Source organism: Corythoichthys intestinalis, chromosome 9, assembly GCF_030265065.1.
Source record: "Corythoichthys intestinalis isolate RoL2023-P3 chromosome 9, ASM3026506v1, whole genome shotgun sequence".
In the NCBI taxonomy this organism is placed as follows: Eukaryota; Metazoa; Chordata; class Actinopteri; order Syngnathiformes; family Syngnathidae; genus Corythoichthys; species Corythoichthys intestinalis.
Window position 1 is genome coordinate 4,734,226 of NC_080403.1, and position 18,651 is coordinate 4,752,876.

At 37.5% G+C, this 18,651-nt stretch overlaps 1 protein-coding gene across 12 annotated transcripts in view; it reads right to left on the bottom strand.

The window, feature by feature from the left end:
• Positions 1-18,651, bottom strand: part of atp2b2 (ATPase plasma membrane Ca2+ transporting 2) — a 329,843-nt gene that overhangs the window by 220,427 nt on the left and 90,765 nt on the right. For 8 of the 12 annotated variants that reach the window (XM_057845541.1, XM_057845546.1, XM_057845545.1 and 5 more), the window contains exon 2: positions 10,485-11,077. In XM_057845541.1, coding sequence (XP_057701524.1) covers positions 10,485-10,686 — 202 coding nt within the window. In that variant the 5' untranslated portion in view covers positions 10,687-11,077. Of the gene's footprint in view, positions 1-10,484; positions 11,213-11,236; positions 11,331-18,651 lie in introns of those variants that run through there. The other 4 variants (XM_057845538.1, XM_057845549.1, XM_057845540.1 and 1 more) reach the window with 3 other exon arrangements.

An 18,651-nucleotide genomic window follows, 5' to 3' on the forward strand; every position in this document is an offset into this window, starting at 1 on the left:
AGTACATGTAAAGGCCCATCTGACGTTTGCCAGTTTGACGTTTGACCATCTATCTATTTGATCATTATCAGGCTCCTGCAGAGCTTGCTGATGAGCTGATCATTTGATTCAGGTGTGTTCAAGGAGGGAGGCATGGAAAAAAAGCTGGATAGGGGCTCTCGAGGACCAAACTTGGGCACCCCTGATCTAAATGATGCAGAGGGGTCATGGCAGAAGGTCATGTGGTCAGATGACACCAAAGTAGAACTTTTTGGTGCAAACTCGTCGTGTGCGGAGGAAAAAGAAGGATAAGTACAATTCCAAGAACACCATCCGCAATGTGATGTATGGGGGTGGAAACTTCATGCTTTGGGGCTGCTTTTTGGCAAAGGCAACAGGACGACTACTGTATAAAGCAGAGGATGAATGGTGAAATGTATCGTCAAATTTTGAGCCACAACCTCCTTCCCTCAGTCAGAGACTTGAAGATGAGTCGTGGCTGGATCTTCCAACATGACAATGATCCAAAGCACACAGCCAAGCTGACCAAGGAGTGGAGTGGCTGCGTAAATTGCATATCAAGGTTCTGGAGGGACCTAGCCAGTCTCCAGACCTCAATCCAATAGAAAATCTTGAGATGGAGCTGAAACTTTCTTAACGAACAGCTCCGAAACCTGACAGATCTAGAGAAGATTTGTGCAGAGGAATGGGCCAAAATCCCTGTTTCCATATGTGATAGTGTGGTAAAGAACTTCACAAACCGTCTGACCTTTGTAATTGCAAACAAATGCTTCTGCACTAAATATTACAAAATACTTATGAATCCCAGTAAATTACAAATAAATTATTTTAAAAAACATACAATGTGAGTTTTTTTTAATTATGTTTCTATAAGTGGACATGCATCTATGATTGAAATTTCAGATCTGTACCTATTTTCTAAGTGGGTGAACAGAATCACAAGGGGTGCAAATACTTCTGCTCCTCACTTTTTGCATCTGGAGAAAATACTTTTACTTTATATTTGTAATGTAATTTTTTTTTTTTAATTATACGAGTAATTTTTTCTTAGAAAAGCAAGTACTTTTGTACTTTTACACCAGATTTTTTTTTCTTAGATACTCATACTTTTATTTAAGTAATTTGCTTGCCCCTGTATCTGTACTTTTACATTACTAAAAAAAATTTTTTTTAATTAAAAAAAGTGAGTGACTTCATCCACCTCTGGTCCTAAAACATATCTTAGGGATAGAAACAACAAAAAAAGATAACTCACTCTGTGCAATCAATGTAACCTTTGCAGTTTTAACCTGGAACCCAGAAAGAAAATACTACATTCTCCATGTTCTAAAAATATTCATTTAAGAATCTAAGTTCCACAGGCAAAACCTTGCCCCTATTTACGAGTATTCTAATGAGGACACACGGCCTCCTTTCTACTACCAGGGTGCAAGCACACAAGCACACAAACACACACACACACACACACACACACAGTTGACCGGAAAGCAATGCCTTCACAGATAATTAGCATTATTATATTTCTCATGTAACATATGTTGTGCAACGCAGCCACACTGAGCCGACCGATACAGCATAAACATGCATCACCTGGGATCACTAATGCAAATGGTAGCGCTTTCCATGCAAAGCCATGGAATAATGCATTCCATCAATTAATTATTCTCACAGGGAAAAGGCTGGCATCCCGCTTGTTAGCATCGTTCCCAAAACCATGCATCCAATGAAGACGACTATAAACATGTTATGGAAACATGACGTTATCCTAGTTTAGCGCAGCATAGAAGAAAAAACATGTTGCTGGAAATCTTGCTAATCACATACATCTGCACTAAGTCATGCAGTTCATCAGAGACATATTGAATAATGTAAAGGCCATTTACATATTGCGTTACTTTATTACCATTATCGTTATGAATGATTTGCAATTGTATAATCCTAAATGAAAAAGTATGGTTATGATAAACATAATTTATTCATCAGTAATATTCCACTTTTTGCAGGAGTTGGGAAAATGGATGCTTTCAGGTGTTTAAGAGTCTATAGTGGGTCGTTGTGATCATACAGTAGTATATTAAATCATTTAAAAAAATGTTTGCTCAAACTCCTTCATCCATGCCAAATTCGAGTTCACAAATGGTCGCTCATGTCTGGCTTGCTTGAGTTGCTATGTTTATTACACTGGCCAACAAATTGAAGAATATAACATTTGTTGTTTTTAGTCTGAACACTGTTCTTGTCATATTTTTGGGTCCAGAATACAAAACTGATCTCCTTTTTTCTGTAACACGTCAAGTTCTTTCTCCACAACTTAGTTACTGGCTACAATTTTACTATATGCACAAAAGTAGCCATATCCTTTAAGAAACAATAAAGTGGTGAATACACACTGCAGTCATGTCATTTCTTTTATATATCATTGTAGGTCAATATATATAATATATAAATCAATCAATATATATTTATATATATATATATATATATATATATATATATATATATATATATACAGTATACATATATAGGCTGAGGACTAGTTGAAGGAAGAGTTGGAGAAAATGTGGGGAGTGAAGGCAAGAGTGGTGCCAGTTGTGATCGGGACACTAGGGGCAGTAACCTCCAAGCTGGGTTCATGGCTCCAACAGATACCAGGAACAACGTCCGACGTCTCCATTCAGAAGAATCCTAGTGACAGCTAAGATCCTGCGCAGGACCCTCAAGCTCCCAGGCCTCTGGTAGAGGACCCGAGCTTGAAAGGAGAGACCATACCGCCCGGGTGGGCGAGACGATTTAAAAAATATATATATATATTTATTATTATTATTATTGTTATAGTTTATTATTATTATTATTATTATTTTCTTTTTTAAATAAAATGCCACATATGTTTTGTGTTTGTTTAATATGTTTTAAGAAAATGCACATCCTACACTTAGCATTAAAAGAAAAAGTATTTGCTGATAAAAAACTTACTTTTTTTGGGGTGCTGCCCTGCCTGACCACCCCAAAACACATCCCAGCACCATTTTCACCCATTGACAAGAAATTGCAATCAATTCCAGGGTTTGTCCTCAGCAGAGTTGTGTAGTAACGCGTTACATGTACTCCATTACAATTACTTAAGTAACTTTTTGAGGAAATGTACCTCTAAGAGTAGTTTTACTAAGCCATACTTTTCACTTTTACTTGAGTAGATTTGTGAAGAAGAAACACTACTCTTACTACGCTACTTTTGGCTACACTAGTTTCAAATTCAAATTATTCAAATTTTATACATATCATATTAGATTTTTTATTTTGCCAGATTCGCCAACAATGGAATTTCACCAATGAGACGTCGCAACAATAATCATGTGACTGCATTCTACCAATCAGACTCAAGCTCGCTATTCTAGGATCACGCCGGCCTGTTCAATCACATGGCGTCTTTAAAGCATCGTAAAAAATGAAAATGTTGACATAGAGCGCTGCCGTCAACATGACTCGAAAGCAAGGATTTTAACTTCTAGAACCAGTTTTTATTTGGCACAGATTGTCCACGGAAAAGCAAAGATATGATCCTTTTAAGTTTCATGATACGATTTTTTTTTTCCACTAGAGGGCACTCATGCTGTTTTTTTTCTCTCACTGGAATTCAAGGATTTTTCCCCCTTTAGCTTTATGCGGTTATGTAATTGGTTATAAACCTCTTATTCTTCAAGTATAATAAAAACAGTTCAATTGTCAATACCTTTGTGAAAAAAAAAAAAAAAAATCTAACATCATAAGCAGTTACTCACAATGTTACTCATTGCGCTAGTTTTTTTTTTTTTTTACTTAACTACATTTTATGGATGAGTACCACTTATACTTTTACGTGAGTAATATTATTTTGAAGTAACACTACTCTTACTTAAGTACATTTTTAGGCGACTAGCCAAATTGCAATGCTGATTTCTAATTTTTTTTTTTTTTTTTTTTTTTTTTTTTGCTAATGCCCTCTGGTGAGCAGTGTGTTGTCAAGGGCATAGGTTTGGTCTCAACAATGGTAGAGATGCTATAACAGCAGAACCTGCATGTATAATTTTTGTTAGGGACAGGACATTAATAAAACAAAACAGATTAGGTGAACGGGGGACATCGCTACATTTCACACGAATATGCTGATGCATTTCCTACTAAAAAATGAAATAAAAATTTTAATTCTTTTCATGGGAGAAAGTCATTTTTCAAGATGGGGGAATTCCCCCTTGCTTCATATAAACGAAATTTACAGTGGTTGTTTTTTGTTTTTTTGGGCGGGTGGGGGCAGCAGGAGATACTACTTAACCTATACAGTTGTATCAAAAAGTATCAGGAACCTTTTGGAATTTCTCACATTTCTGCATAAAATCACCATCAAATGTGATCTGATCTTTGTCAAAATCACACAGATGAAGAAACAGTGTCTGTTTTTACTAAAACCACCTAGACGGGGGGAAATAAGTGAGTGAACCCTTTGGCTAAGGAGACTTAAAGAGCAATTGAAACCAATTTAAGTCTTGTGTGTGCCCACTCACTGATGAGTAGTTTAAAGCTGCCCTGCCCACTATAAAACACACACCTGGTAAGAATTGTCTTGATGAGATGCATTGTCTGATATGCACTTTGGCTTGGTCAAAAGAGCTGTCTGAAGACCTGCAATCAAGGATTGTTGAATTGTATAAAGCTGGGAAAGGACAAAAAACCATCTCCAAAAGTCTGAATGTTCATCAATCAACAGTCAAATAAATTGTCTACAAATGGACAGAGTTTGGCATGTTGCTTTTTTCCCAAGGAGTGGTCGACCTCCAAAGATGAGACCCAGAGTTCACCGCAGAATACTCAGAGAGGTCAAAAAAAAAAAAAAAAAAAAAAGAACCCTAGAGTGTCTGCTAAAGACTTACAGGAATCACTGGCACAGTCCAATATCTATATGCACACATCAACTATATGTCAAACTATGGCCAAGAATGATGTTAATGGGAGGACTCCATGGAGGAAGCCACTGCTCGTTTAATGTTCACAATAAGGCACTTGGATACCCCACAGAAGTTTTGGCAAAATATTTTGTGGACTGATGAAACCAAAGTTTGAATTGTTTGGGAGTAACACACAACCTCATGTGTGTAGGAATGATTTTGGGCTGTTTTGCTGCCTCAGCGCCTGGACAACTTGCAATTATTAATGAAAGAATGAATCTTTAATGGAAGAAGAATTCAAACGTTTATCAGGGTGTTTTGCAGGAAAACCTGAGGCTGTCTGTCAGACAGTTGAAGCTATAAAGAGGATAGATGCCGCAACAAGACAATGATCCAAAACACAGGATTAAATCGACTTCAGAATGGTTTCAGAAGAACAAAATACCAATCTGGAGTGGCCAAGTCAAAGTACAGACTTGAACCCCATTGAGATTGAGATGCTGTGGCATGACTTAAAGACAGCAATTCATGCCAGACATCCCAGGAATCTGACTGAACTACAGCAGTTTTGTCAAGAAGAATGGGCCAAGATTAGTCCTGATCGATGTGCCCGACTGATCTGCAGCTACAGGAAGCTTCTGGTTGAAGTTATTGCTTTCAAAGGGGAGGGAGGGCCACAAAATATGAAATGTGATGGTTCACTTACTTATTTTTCCCCCTTCTGTCATTGTTTGCATCCTATCCTAACTAAAATATGAAAACCAATAAATGTTTGGGTGCTTTTAGTTAAAGCAGACACTTTTTTTTCATCTGTGTGATTTTGACAAAGATCAGCTCACATTTGATGGTGATTTTATGCAGAAATGTGAGAAATTCCAAAAGGTCCGATTCTTTTTCATACAACTGTACATGGAAGTACATGTTAACCTACATTGTCCTTCACGACAAGAGTAATACGTTGCTTCAATTGGTTGTCTCTTTCATCTTCTTTTCACTTATATTCAGGGGTTGTGTGTGTGCGTTTGGGTTGGGGGGGGAGCGGGGGTCTAATCATCAGCCAATCAAACGTGTGTTTGAGTTGGGGGGAAAATGACTGGCACATTCAGCAAGAAAAAGGGGTAAGTCTAGACATAATGAGAATAATTTACTTAATAATGGTAGGGCCAATTCTAACCATACAACACATGGGAAGAAAATGTAAATGACCTATATAACTGAAGTCATTATATAATGCAAATAAGATTGCTTAAAAGTTGGTGGGGACAATTTGAGCCTCCTGAAAAGTTGGTAGATTTTTGTCCCTACGTCCCTATGCAAACCTACTCCCTTGTGTTTAGTGTCAAAGTTTGACAATAATTAGTTTGAAAAGTAATTTTCAAGATTTCTCATGAAAAAATGTGGATTGCTGTGGTCTGGTTTGACGAAACCGCATCATCTTTAAATATGTCCTTCATGAAGTACTACAAGACCATAACATATCTAAAAGATATGTGAAACATATTAATGATTACACAATTCCTCCTTTTATTTCAGGGTGTTTATGACTTTGGTCTTTGATTTGGTGCGGGCCCACAGGCAGTTAATTCTCCACCGGTGTTTAGTACACTAATAAAATGGGCGCTCGTGAGAAATTATGTGTCACTTATGCTAATTTTATTGCACTTTGCAAATCAGCTTCATTTTCAAATATCGCTCGAGACACTGCGGGTATCGCATTGCACCGCAACTCCTGTCTGAGTCACTCACCGCATTTGTTATGCAACTCTCTGTGTAATCTTGTTTATTAAGACGGTCCTGCAACAACCAGGTGCCTTTGAAGGCTGCTTTTAAATGAAGGCAATGCTGAGGGGTATTTTTAAAAGCAGGTATGAGCTTGAATATGTTAAATATACTGTAAGAAAGTACGCATCAATGCAATATCAACATCTTAGTCCTTCCACAAATATGGTAAACGTGCCATCGACACACAAACTTGTCATAGTGGGCACATTCCATTTATGAAATTAATCAATTAAAACAAAGATTTCAAGTGCAGTCTATTTATTCGTGGCTGAATCGTCAACTATTTCACAAGAAACTAGAAAAGCCCTTTGTGTCAAAATAAAACTTCTAAACTCACTTCAACAAGCTTGCATACTTAATTTTTTTAACATGAACATAAAAACTGCAAATTTGCCAATGCCATAGGGCCTACTGCAAACATAGTATGTAGGCGTACACTCTAAGGCAGTAAAAAAATAAGCCTCCTATTGATGCTGTTATTTTTGTACGAATCTTATTAAATTATTAGAAAAGAGATACAGATTTAATTGGTTCAATGACCACACATAACCACACTCATATCATAAATCGTTCCTCATTGAAATTAAATGAAATAGAATACCTTTAATCCGTTGAAGCCTTAACCTTTATAAATTCATGGTGTAATTCCTAATAAATTAATTGTGAAGAATTACTTTTTTTTACATTGGCATTCAACTGAACAGGCTGATGAGTGATTTTCAATGTTGAACATGTAATTCTCTGTACCTATTGTATAAACTTGAACTGGGAGTTGCAATAATCAAATTAAAATGGTTTACTGTTTGATAAATTGCTGTTTGTTATGAAGTGAGTTGAGCCTCATTTTTGCAAGAAAGTCAAAGCATAAATTTGGCTGCATGCTGGCTGTCTCTCGAAAATCTCAAGTCAGATCACATCTGTATCAATTTTTTGACAGAAGTTAGAGATGAGTTAGCACTAGCGATGATTTAGAGGCTGATGAGGGATACAGTTATACCTCTATATATGAATTTAATTTGGCCCAGAATCTGTTTTTTAAGTCGAAATGGTCATATGTCGAGCGCAATTTTCCCATAAGAATACATTAGAATTCCATTCATTTGTTCCACAGCCCAAAAACCTTCGCTAAATCCCTAATATTGTCGTATGAAAATGTATCTGAAGTCAGAAGTCAAATTTTACGTCGGATGTTGAAAGGATTGCATGTCGATGCCATCGTATGTTGAGGTACCACTGTGCATGTTTTACGTTTTTACCTAGCCTCTATCTAGTTCAGCATTCAAAGCGTACATAACCACTTCCTGGCTGGCTTCTATTGTATTAATATTGTTGTATTTTCTTTAACATGTACTCTTAAGTGACCCTATGTGTGTTGAAGTTTTAAACTAATAACAATGTTTTTCCCCCTATTGTATTAAGGATTAAGAGTTTCAGAAATATTCTTCAAACTCAGCGCAAATGATATTTGTGGCAAAATATGATTGGCAACAGACTATGGATAATAACCAATGCTAAGAAAATTGTTTAACCTTCAAGGTTCCTATGTTTCTGATAAGGCTAAAATCGATTAATAAATTAGTTGACAACGAACTTGATAATCGATTTTTGCTGGCAGCTATGAGTAGTCCCGTTTGGGTCCTTGTTTGTGAGTGTGTTTGTGTTATGTGCGCGTGCTATTGATTAGAGCAAGAGAGAGTTCACTGCTACACACAGGTTGGGTTGTGACGTGTTGAGTGTTAGATTGTCTTTGGTGTTGTTAGATCTAGATCTGTGCCTGTCAGAGGTGTGTAAATGAAGCCAATTGTATTGTTTGTATTTTTTGTTGATTAGACGTTACTACTTAGCACGGAGCGCTAAGCTAGTTAGCGACTATGCTAATCAGTGTCTTGAGTGTGTGTTTGTATTGTGTTTTGGAAAAGCACATTGCCATACCCTGTGCTGAGTTTTGTTAAGATTTTGCCCTAGTGTGTCCGGTCATTGTGATTACCCATTGATTTCACCTGTTGTTGCCTGCTCTTTGAGTCTTGACCAATCCGCTGCCTGTTGTATCAATGACCTGTGTCTCATTGTCTCATTACCCCATATTTGTATTTTAGTTCCCCATGTGTTCTGTTCTTATTGGGTCTTTGTCTTTCTGTGTGTCATTATCTTGACCTCGTGTTGATATTCCCAAGTAAATTACAATTCCTGGTCTTTTGTTTGAGCCACACTGGTTTAGTTTGTACTTTGTTTTTAGTCGACAAACATTAAATCCTTTTTGAGTTCACTGCCGCCCTGCCTTGCGTCCTGTGTTTTCCCTGCAATTCGTTCCTCCTTGCCCCCCGCGCCGTAGCACTTTAATTTATTGTTATTAAGAAACCAAAACCATAAACTCATCTTAGCGTCTCCTTTCAAAACAAACTTCAATTCAAACTGGAAATTGTCATACAAGAGAGTGTGCTTTGAAATTTTAGATAATAAAGTCTCATTTCTTTATATCAAGAAACCATAACCACAGTTTGGTCTCCTTTTAACACAAACTTCTATACAAACTGGAAATTGTCATACAAGAGAGTGTGCTTTGAAATTGCATTTCTTTGATAAAGAAAGCTGATTCATTACAGACTGCCTCCTCCTCATTCGATTTTGTTGTTCAGTTTGTTTAAAGAAAATTAATGAGTCATTGAAACAATTTATATCAGTGCTTTGCTCAAAAGAAAGAAGTGTCAATCAGCAGCACTTTTTTTTATTTGAATGAACAGGACTTTTGTCTGATTTGTTTTTTGAGAAATTCTTAATAATGTTTTATACTCAGAACCTTTACTAAAACTTTAACAAGTTTTATGTACCTAAAACAGTACAATTGTAGACTTCAGTTAAGTCAGGAAGCTGCAATATATACAGTGGGGAGAACAAGTATTTGATACACTGCCAATATATATATATATATATATATATATATATATATATATATATATATATATATACATATATATATATATATATATTTATATATTCACAGTGGGGAGAACAAGTATTTGATACTTGTTTTTTTTTTCTATCTTTTTCTTTTTTTAAAGAAAATACTCATCCATTTTGTCTTCATTGTTACTTACATGCCTAAAACAACTTCAAGTGAAATTGTGAAGGTAAATGGAAAAAGTGACATTCATCCGATCAATCGATCAATCATTTAATTAATCGCATAATTATTCAGTTATAAAAATAATGGTTGGTTGCAGCCTTAGTTTCTAGCAAAAAGGAAAGAACAAAATACAACACTTATTGTTTTATACAAATATGCACATGCAACATTCCTATTTTTGCACTTGTTTGATGGTTAGGAATGTAAAATGTTCAATTCTTAGCGTGTATGTTAGCCACAATTTTTATGAAATTTGTCTATGACCCTTTATAAACATACACAATGAAACTTTTGAAATAGCAGTCATCTGATTTTTTATATTCATTGAATTCACTTCATTTGGGGGCTGCGCACATTCTACATTACCTTCAAACATCCTACTAAAAAGGAACGGTCTGATTGGCTGATGTGAAAATGACATGAAGGTGGCAGGCGGGAATGAGGGGTAGCAGTCTTGTGAATACTAAAAATGTAACCTGGCTGGAGAAAATGTATTTCAAAAGGGACTCCCTCTTTTGTGTGGATGTTCCTACAGCAGTTGCTATCATACTCAAACCCAGCAGGATGTGAGTCATGGAGACATCAATACAACAAGACATCCCACAGATACAAGCACAGAGATGTATGTACGTGTGTGTGCATGTGGAAGGGGGGCTTACCTTCCGTGGGTGAGGTTTTCAGTCGTTTGCACAATCCCTCGACGCCTCCGTAGTCCTCCTGAAGCTTGACCACCGCCTCGGTGCCGCGCAGCTCCATGAGCGAGCGCAGTTCCATGAGCGAGCAGCCGAAGCCTGCCGCGTGGTTGGCGCCCTCATTTCTTTGGTTCTTGGCGTAGAAATCGCTGTTGGACATGTCCCCCATGATGCCAACCGGTGGGTTATTGCTAATAGGGATGGGATCAGTTTCCAAAACGGAATTCAAGTAGACAAAAAAATGATGATAATAAACGGGAATGTCACTTGTGGAGATATTAAAAAGGAGGGCAAAATCCAATTATAGGAGCATCTGTTTCAGCAGCAGAGCAGAAGAAGCAGGGAGGGGAGGATGGTAGAGGGGGGCGGCAAAGCACAGACTGGGGAGCATCCAGGTGAGCGTCGGACAGCCCCTGTGGTCAGGTCCTGAGAAGGTTGCGAGGCTTGGGGAGTGCGGGGGCTCAGGCTCACCACGGCTGCAGTCCGGACCCGCTCCATGCGTGGCTTCCCATTGCTGCGATACGGCTGCCGCCTCTACATGGTGGTCCTCCCCATCACTGCTAGAGAGATGGAAGGAGAGAGGGGGTTAGTTCCGAGAGGACAGAAAGTGAAGGACGGCGCAGGAGGGGTAGCGTCGCGCAGGGGTACAACCACAGCCCACCACTGCGGTAACTCTGCCACTTCTGTGTCGATGTTGCGCTGCTGACAGAGCTGCTAACCTCATTCTGAGGACAACCAGAGAGAGGGAGAGCGAGAGAGCGCGGCGGGCGAGAGGACGAGGATGAGGAGGAGAGAGAAGAGGATGCTCCTCTCGGATGCGGAGAAAGAGGAGGTGTGCGCGTGGGGGCGGGAGGCCGGGTGGCGCTCTGACGACAAAATGGAAGAGGCGGCACGCAGTGCCACACTGTCGCCGGGGAGGATGTGCTGGGAGAGGTGGCCGAGAGGCGGGAGGGGAACGCTGTGGCGTCACACGTCTCATCTGAGTCCCTGTCATTGGACGCCGTCAGTTGAAGATGACAAGAAAACATTCCTATGTAATACTGCTGGTATTTTATTTCATCCTTCTTAGATAGACTATTCATTTATTCATATAAAATTTGTTTGCTACATAACAGTGCTGCTGGCGATTGTTGCTACTGAGCATTTACACATCGGCATATAGAATATGTCTAGCATTAATTTGTTGATTGTCGCTCCTAAATGTTAATTTTGCCTCTGTTTATTGATGATACATATAGAGTTATGCTGCTGTTTAGTGACATCTGTATACTAGACATGTGCCGATTACCAGTACCACGGTATACCGTGGTATATAAAAACATCAAGGTTTCAAAACCGCAAAAAATTTCCGTCATACTGTCACTACGGTATTAGCTATTTTTTAAGTCCCAAAAATGCATGGAGAAATCCCTCGCTTGCAGCTGCAAGGCTAGACCCTCCCCCACTAGTTGTTGTTGCTCAGTGTCAGTGAGTCAGCTGTGCTACACGATGGCTAGAGGAGGGTGAAACTGCTAAACTTTTTCCCCCATCAAAGAAAACAAAATCGCTGGTATGGGAATACTTCGACTACCGAAAAATACAGATGGCCGCGGTTTAGAGAAGGAGGGCCAACCGACATGTAAAACGTGTTTGCGGAGGGTGGCTGCCGAGGAGGCAATACCTCCAATATGATTTCGCATTTATACAAAATTAAAGGTAAGTAAACACTGTAATGAACGTTTCCCACCAGCTACGAGAGTTAACTCCAGCGTTTTTAGTGTGTCTAGTGGTAGTGAGTGTTTTTTTTTCTCTCTGGCACTGTTTGAGAAAGAGTGTGTGTATAATGTAAACAAGATTACGAGTCATACACACATGCTTTTTCTGGAAAATAATTCAAGTATTTTTGTTCTGATGGTAATAATGTTGAGCTGTGGCTGTAGGTTTAGGCTCAGCTAAAGGACTGCATTTATTATAATTGTATTATATGTATATCTATATATATCTATATATATATATATATCTATATATATATATATATATATATATATATATATATATATATATATATATATATATATATATATATATATATATACATATATATACATATATATATCTATATATAGATATAGATATCGATATATATATATATATACACAGGCCCGGAGTGACTAATTGGGAGCTTCTGGACGATTCCAGAAGGGCCGGTCAGGGTTTTATTAAAAAAACACTGTTATAATTTTTTGTTTGCTATTTATTTATGACAGTGTCACTGAGTATAACTTACATTCTGTTACCGCTGTCCCTGTGGGCCGTCTTAAAAAAAAAACAGTATTATTTTTTTTCCAGACTCATCCTCACGTGTGCAGACGAAAAATACAGCATGCAGCTCCGCCCCCTAATTGTAGTCTGTATTGAGCCAAATTAGCTGCTATCTCGGTGCTCGGATGGATAAAAAGAGCAAGGGTGGCGCTGAAAAATAAGAATTAAAAAGAGAAAAGCACTCGTGAAAGAATCGGCAAAATGCGCGAAAGTAGCTAATTTTTTTCATGCAACGACCTTGCTGCCTCAAACTACAGTGGATTACAACGAAAGTGGTAAGGCCAGATGGCGAATAAAATGCAACTTGCACCGTGTGATACGACAATATGTAATTGTGGAAACTTTGGCTTCTTGTAGCACCTCACAAGGGATATGTAGCAGCAAGCATTAGCCATAATGAACACACCACAGGTGCAGAGCTGGAAGGTAGGATTGCCATGTCGTTCAGCGAGTGAACATTAGAATTAATATAATCAATTACGTGGCGTTTTTAAAGTGGAAATGGAAAATGGATAATAGTATCATTAGAAGTTGTTACAATGTGCAATACGTATTCTTTATTTTTCATATTGTTATGTTGCTATGTTTGTTTTATCTGTAAGCACTCATTTTGTTAATATTTGATGTTGCAGAAAAGGTCCTATTTATTCATTTTTTTTAGGGCTGTCAAAATGATCGCGTTAACGGGCGGTAATTAATTTTTTTAATGAATCACGTTAAAATATTTGACGCAATTAACGCACATGCCGTGCTCAGACAGATTTAAATGACAGTACAATGACATGCCCACTTGTTAATTGTGTTTTATGGAGTTTTGCCGCCCTCCGCTGGCGCTTGGGTGCGACTGATTTTACAGGCTTCAGCACCCATGAGCATTGTGTAAGTAATTATTGACATCAACAATGGCGGGCTACTAGTTTATTTTTTGATTGACATTTTTACAAATTTTATTAAAACGAAAACATTAAGAGGGGTTTTATTATAAAATTTCTATAACTTGTACTAACATTTATCTTTTAAGAACTACAAGTCTTTCTATCCATGGATCGCTTTAACAGAATGTTAATAATGTTAATGCCATCTTGTTGATTTATTGTTATAATAAACAAATACAGTCCTTATGTACCTTATGTTGAATGTTTATATCCATCTTGTGTCTTATCTTTCCATTCCAACAATAATTTACAGAAAAATATGGCATATTTTATAGATGGTTTGAATTGCGATTAATTACGATGAATTTTTAAGCTGTAATTAACTCGATCAAAAATTTTAATCGTTTGACAGCCCTAATTTATTTTTCAAATGTATCATTTAATATAGTTTTTTTTTAAATCCATTTTTAAATTTGTTTAAAATATGTTGTGTTGCACTTGTTAAAATAAAGCCACCTTGTTAAACAACCATTACCTGCACTGAATTGGAATACACAGAATTATAGTACACGGCTTTAGAGAACACTGAACTTAACACGTGTATGCATAATGACATAATTTTAAATGAGTGGGCCGGTCTGAGGCATGAAATTCCAGGGCCGAAAATGAGTCCCACTCCGGCCCTGTATATATATATATATATATATACTGGACTGTCTCAGGAAATTAGAATACACAATATTCTAATTTTTTGAGACAGTCCTGTGTATATATACAGGACTGTCTCAGGAAATTAGAATACACAATATTCTAATTTCCTGAGACAGTCAGGAAATTAGAATATTGTGTATTCTAATTTCCTGAGACAGTCCTGTATATATACACAGGACTGTCTCAAAAAATTAGAATATTGTGTATTCTAATTTCCTGAGACAGTCCAGTATATATTTATATATATATAAATAAAAAACTGAAAAGTGGGGCGTGCAATATTATTCGGCCCCTTTACTTTCAGTGCAGCAAACTCACTCCAGAAGTTCATTGAGGATCTCTGAATGATCCAATGTTGTCCTAAATGACCGATGATGATAAATAGAATCCACCTGTGTGTAATCAAGTCTCCATATAAATGCACCTGCTCTGTGATAGTCTCAGGGTTCTGTTTAAAGTGCAGAGAGTATTATGAAAACCAGGGAACACACCAGGCAGGTCCGAGATACTGTTGTGGAGAAGTTTCAAGCCGGATTTGGATACAAAAAGATTTCCCAAGCTTTAAACATCTCAAGGAGCACTGTGCAAGCCATCATATTGAAATGGAAGGAGCATCAGAGCACTGCAAATCTACCAAGAGCCGGCCGTCCTTCCAAACTTTCTTCTCAAACAAGGAGAAAACTGATCAGAGATGCAGCCAAGAGGCCCATGATCACTCTGAATGAACTGCAGAGATCTACAGCTGAGGTGGGAGAGTTTGTCCATAGGACAACAATCAGTCGTACACTGCACAAATCTGGCCTTTATGGAAGAGTGGCAAGAAGAAAGCCATTTCTCAAAGATATCCATAAAAAGTCTCGTTTAAAGTTTGCCACAAACCACCTGGGAGACACACCAAACATGTGGAAGAAGGTGCTCTGGTCAGATGAAACCAAAATTGAACTTTTTGGCCACAATGCAAAACGATATGTTTGGCGTAAAAGCAACACAGCTCATCACCTTGAACACACCATCCCCACTGTCAAACATGGTGGTGGCAGCATCATGGTTTGGGCCTGCTTTTCTTCAGCAGGGACAGGGAAGATGGTTAAAATTGACGGGAAGATGGATGCAGCCAAATACAGGAACATTCTGGAAGAAAACCTGTTGGTATCTGCACAAGACCTGAGACTGGGACGGAGATTTATCTTTCAACAGGACAATGATCCAAAACATAAAGCCAAATCTACAATGGAATGGTTAAAAAATAAACGTATCCAGGTGTTAGAATGGCCAAGTCAAAGTCCAGACCTGAATCCAATGGAGAATCTGTGGAAAGAGCTGAAGACTGCTGTTCACAAACACTCTCCATCCAACCTCACTGAGCTGGAGCTGTTTTGCAAGGAAGAATGGGCAAGAATGTCAGTCTCTCGATGTGCAAAACTGATAGAAACATACCCCAAGCGACTTGCAGCTGTAATTGGAGCAAAAGGTGGCGCTACAAAGTATTAACGCAAGGGGGCCGAATAATATTGCACGCCCCACTTTTCAGTTTTTTATTTGTTAAAAAAGTTTAAATTATCCAATAAATTTTGTTCCACTTCACGATTGTGTCCCACTTGTTGTTGATTCTTGACAAAAAATTAAAATTTTATATCTTTATGTTTGAAGCCTGAAATGTGGCAAAAGGTTGCAAGGTTCAAGGGGGCCGAATACTTTTGCAAGGCACTGTATATATATATATATATATATATATATATATATATATATATATATAAATCATAAAAATCCGGTCATAGTCTATTTTTACCCGTCACGTAAATTTTTAAAATGATAATGATGACATATTCAATAGTATTTAGTTTTCATTCATTTTTAATTAATATTGTAACGCTTGCTTGGCGGCGAAAAATTAGACACGGAAGTCGTAGTATTTTTCTCCCTTTTTACTCTGCTTACCGCCAACAACTCCGCCCCCAAAGAAAAGGAGGCAACGATATAGACCCCAATCACCAACATCACACAATTATCTTTATTGTGGTTGTCAGCCCAAAATCTTCTAAATATATATTAAATGCATCTTACCAGATATAAAAAGACTACTACATAGTCTGTGGTGATCGTTTGGTGCCCAGATTTCTTGTCGAATTACAGCAGTCCATCTCGCTCTCATCTTCGCGTCTCTCAGAATACGGTAGAACTTCAAGTCTCTCCGTCTATCTTCTCTGTTACAGCAACCAACCGCCACACACGCCTTCACCATTTTGATTATTAATATTAACGAGCAGAAAAAACACGCCGTAATAGGAGGCATGTACGTAGCGGTAATGTATAAACATGACGGGCTGACACACAATATGGCGGCTCCGGTCAGGGGGGCGGAGTTGTGACGTCATGTGATTGGGGTCTATACACAGGCGGCAATCTTGTCCATCAATTGGATGACGCGCTGGCACACCGGGTGCGCTAATAAGAACCTCGCGTTGATGTGTCAATCACGGTGCCACCGCCAGACCCCGGTTACGCTACAATATTTTGACAGAATAGCCAACGCCGTCATGCATTAAGAGAGACAATAGCTAATTAATATGCTAACTCACCACCCTGTGGTCTGGGGTGTGAATTGCAACCTGTCAAAATGACTGACGGACTTCAGTTTTTTCCGTCAGCGTTTTAAAAAACCGTTCAACAACGGAAAATTTCCGGTTAACGCGACATCTGATATATATATATATATATATTAGGGCTGTCAAAATTATCGCGTTAACGCGCGGTAATTAATTTTTAAAATTAATCACGTTAAAATATTTGACGCAATTAACGCACATGTCCCGCTCAGAAAGTATTCTGCCTTTTGGTAAGTTTTACAGCAAGACTTTTTGTGCTGTCCAACAGCGAACTCTTGTGGTCGCTTTGCGACATGGTTTATTTTTTCTTTCCAGTTCATTATGGCTGCACGACGTCTCGGGCTGATAATGTTGTGCTTATATGATCCTTGGACAAGGTTTGTCTGTAAGTATGGTTGTTGTAAAGAATGTACATATTAGGTTGAAATGTTGAAATGTTATATTTTTTGTATGAGACGCTTTTTGTTTATGTTTGGTGAACCTGTATAGCGTGCTAAGCTAACGTTGTTGCTAATGCAATGCTTGTGTACTTTTTTTTTTTGTAGTTTTACGACGGTCTAAAGAGGACAATGGTTTGAGGCCATTTTATTAATCAGATGAAAAAGGAAGAAGTCTAATTATTAAGGCGTCGTTCACTAGCTGTCTAGCTTTGGAAAAAGTAGACGCTTCGGAGTGAGGAAAGCATAGACAGATTTAAATGACAGGAGAGTGAAATGCCAACTACAGTCCTTTTGTACCGTATGTTGAATGTATATATCCATCTTTTGTCTTATCTTTCCATTCCAACAATTTATTTTACAGAATATATATATAATTTACAGAAAAATATGGCATATTTTATAGATGGTTTGAATTGCGATTAATTGCGATTAATTACGATTAATTAATTTTTAAGCTGTAATTAACTCGATTAAAAAAATTTTATCGTTTGACAGCCCTATTATATATATATATGTATATATATACACATATATATATATATATGTATGTATGTGTGTATATATATATATATATATATATATATATATATATTTTTTTTTTTTCTTTTTTTTTTTTTTAAATCTTAACATTATCCTTATGTTCTAATTTGGTAATATGTTTTGTAAAAAAAAAATCCTGTTCAGTGCAATAAGGTGGGGGTTTTTTTTTTTGTTTTTTTTAAAATCCAGATATCTCAAAGTAACACATTTTAGAGCTGTAATTGCAATACCGTGATACTGTGAAACCATGATATTTTGGCGTAAGGTAATCACACAGTCAGAATCTTACCGTATCGGCACATGCCTACTGTATACTTATACACAGTCTAATCAAGTATTCTGTTTACAATATTTATTTTCTTTGAAATTTTGTGTTTTTTTTTCTGTTGACAGTTAATTTTGTTGTTGTTTTCTTTTACTGCAAATTCAACACATACTAGATACATGTACTGTAGTTTGTTTGCTAAATATATTGCGCCTGCTAATTTTTAGTGCTGTTCAACAAATCCGCTACTTTGTTATCTGCATTTTACAACACAGTGGTTTATTTATAAATTTTGTTTTGTGTTTAACCAAACAAGCTTTCTTATTTCCTCATTAAAAGTGAAAATAAAAGAAGACACTTTCATTAAGCTAATGACATTGCCACTTATGGTGTGTT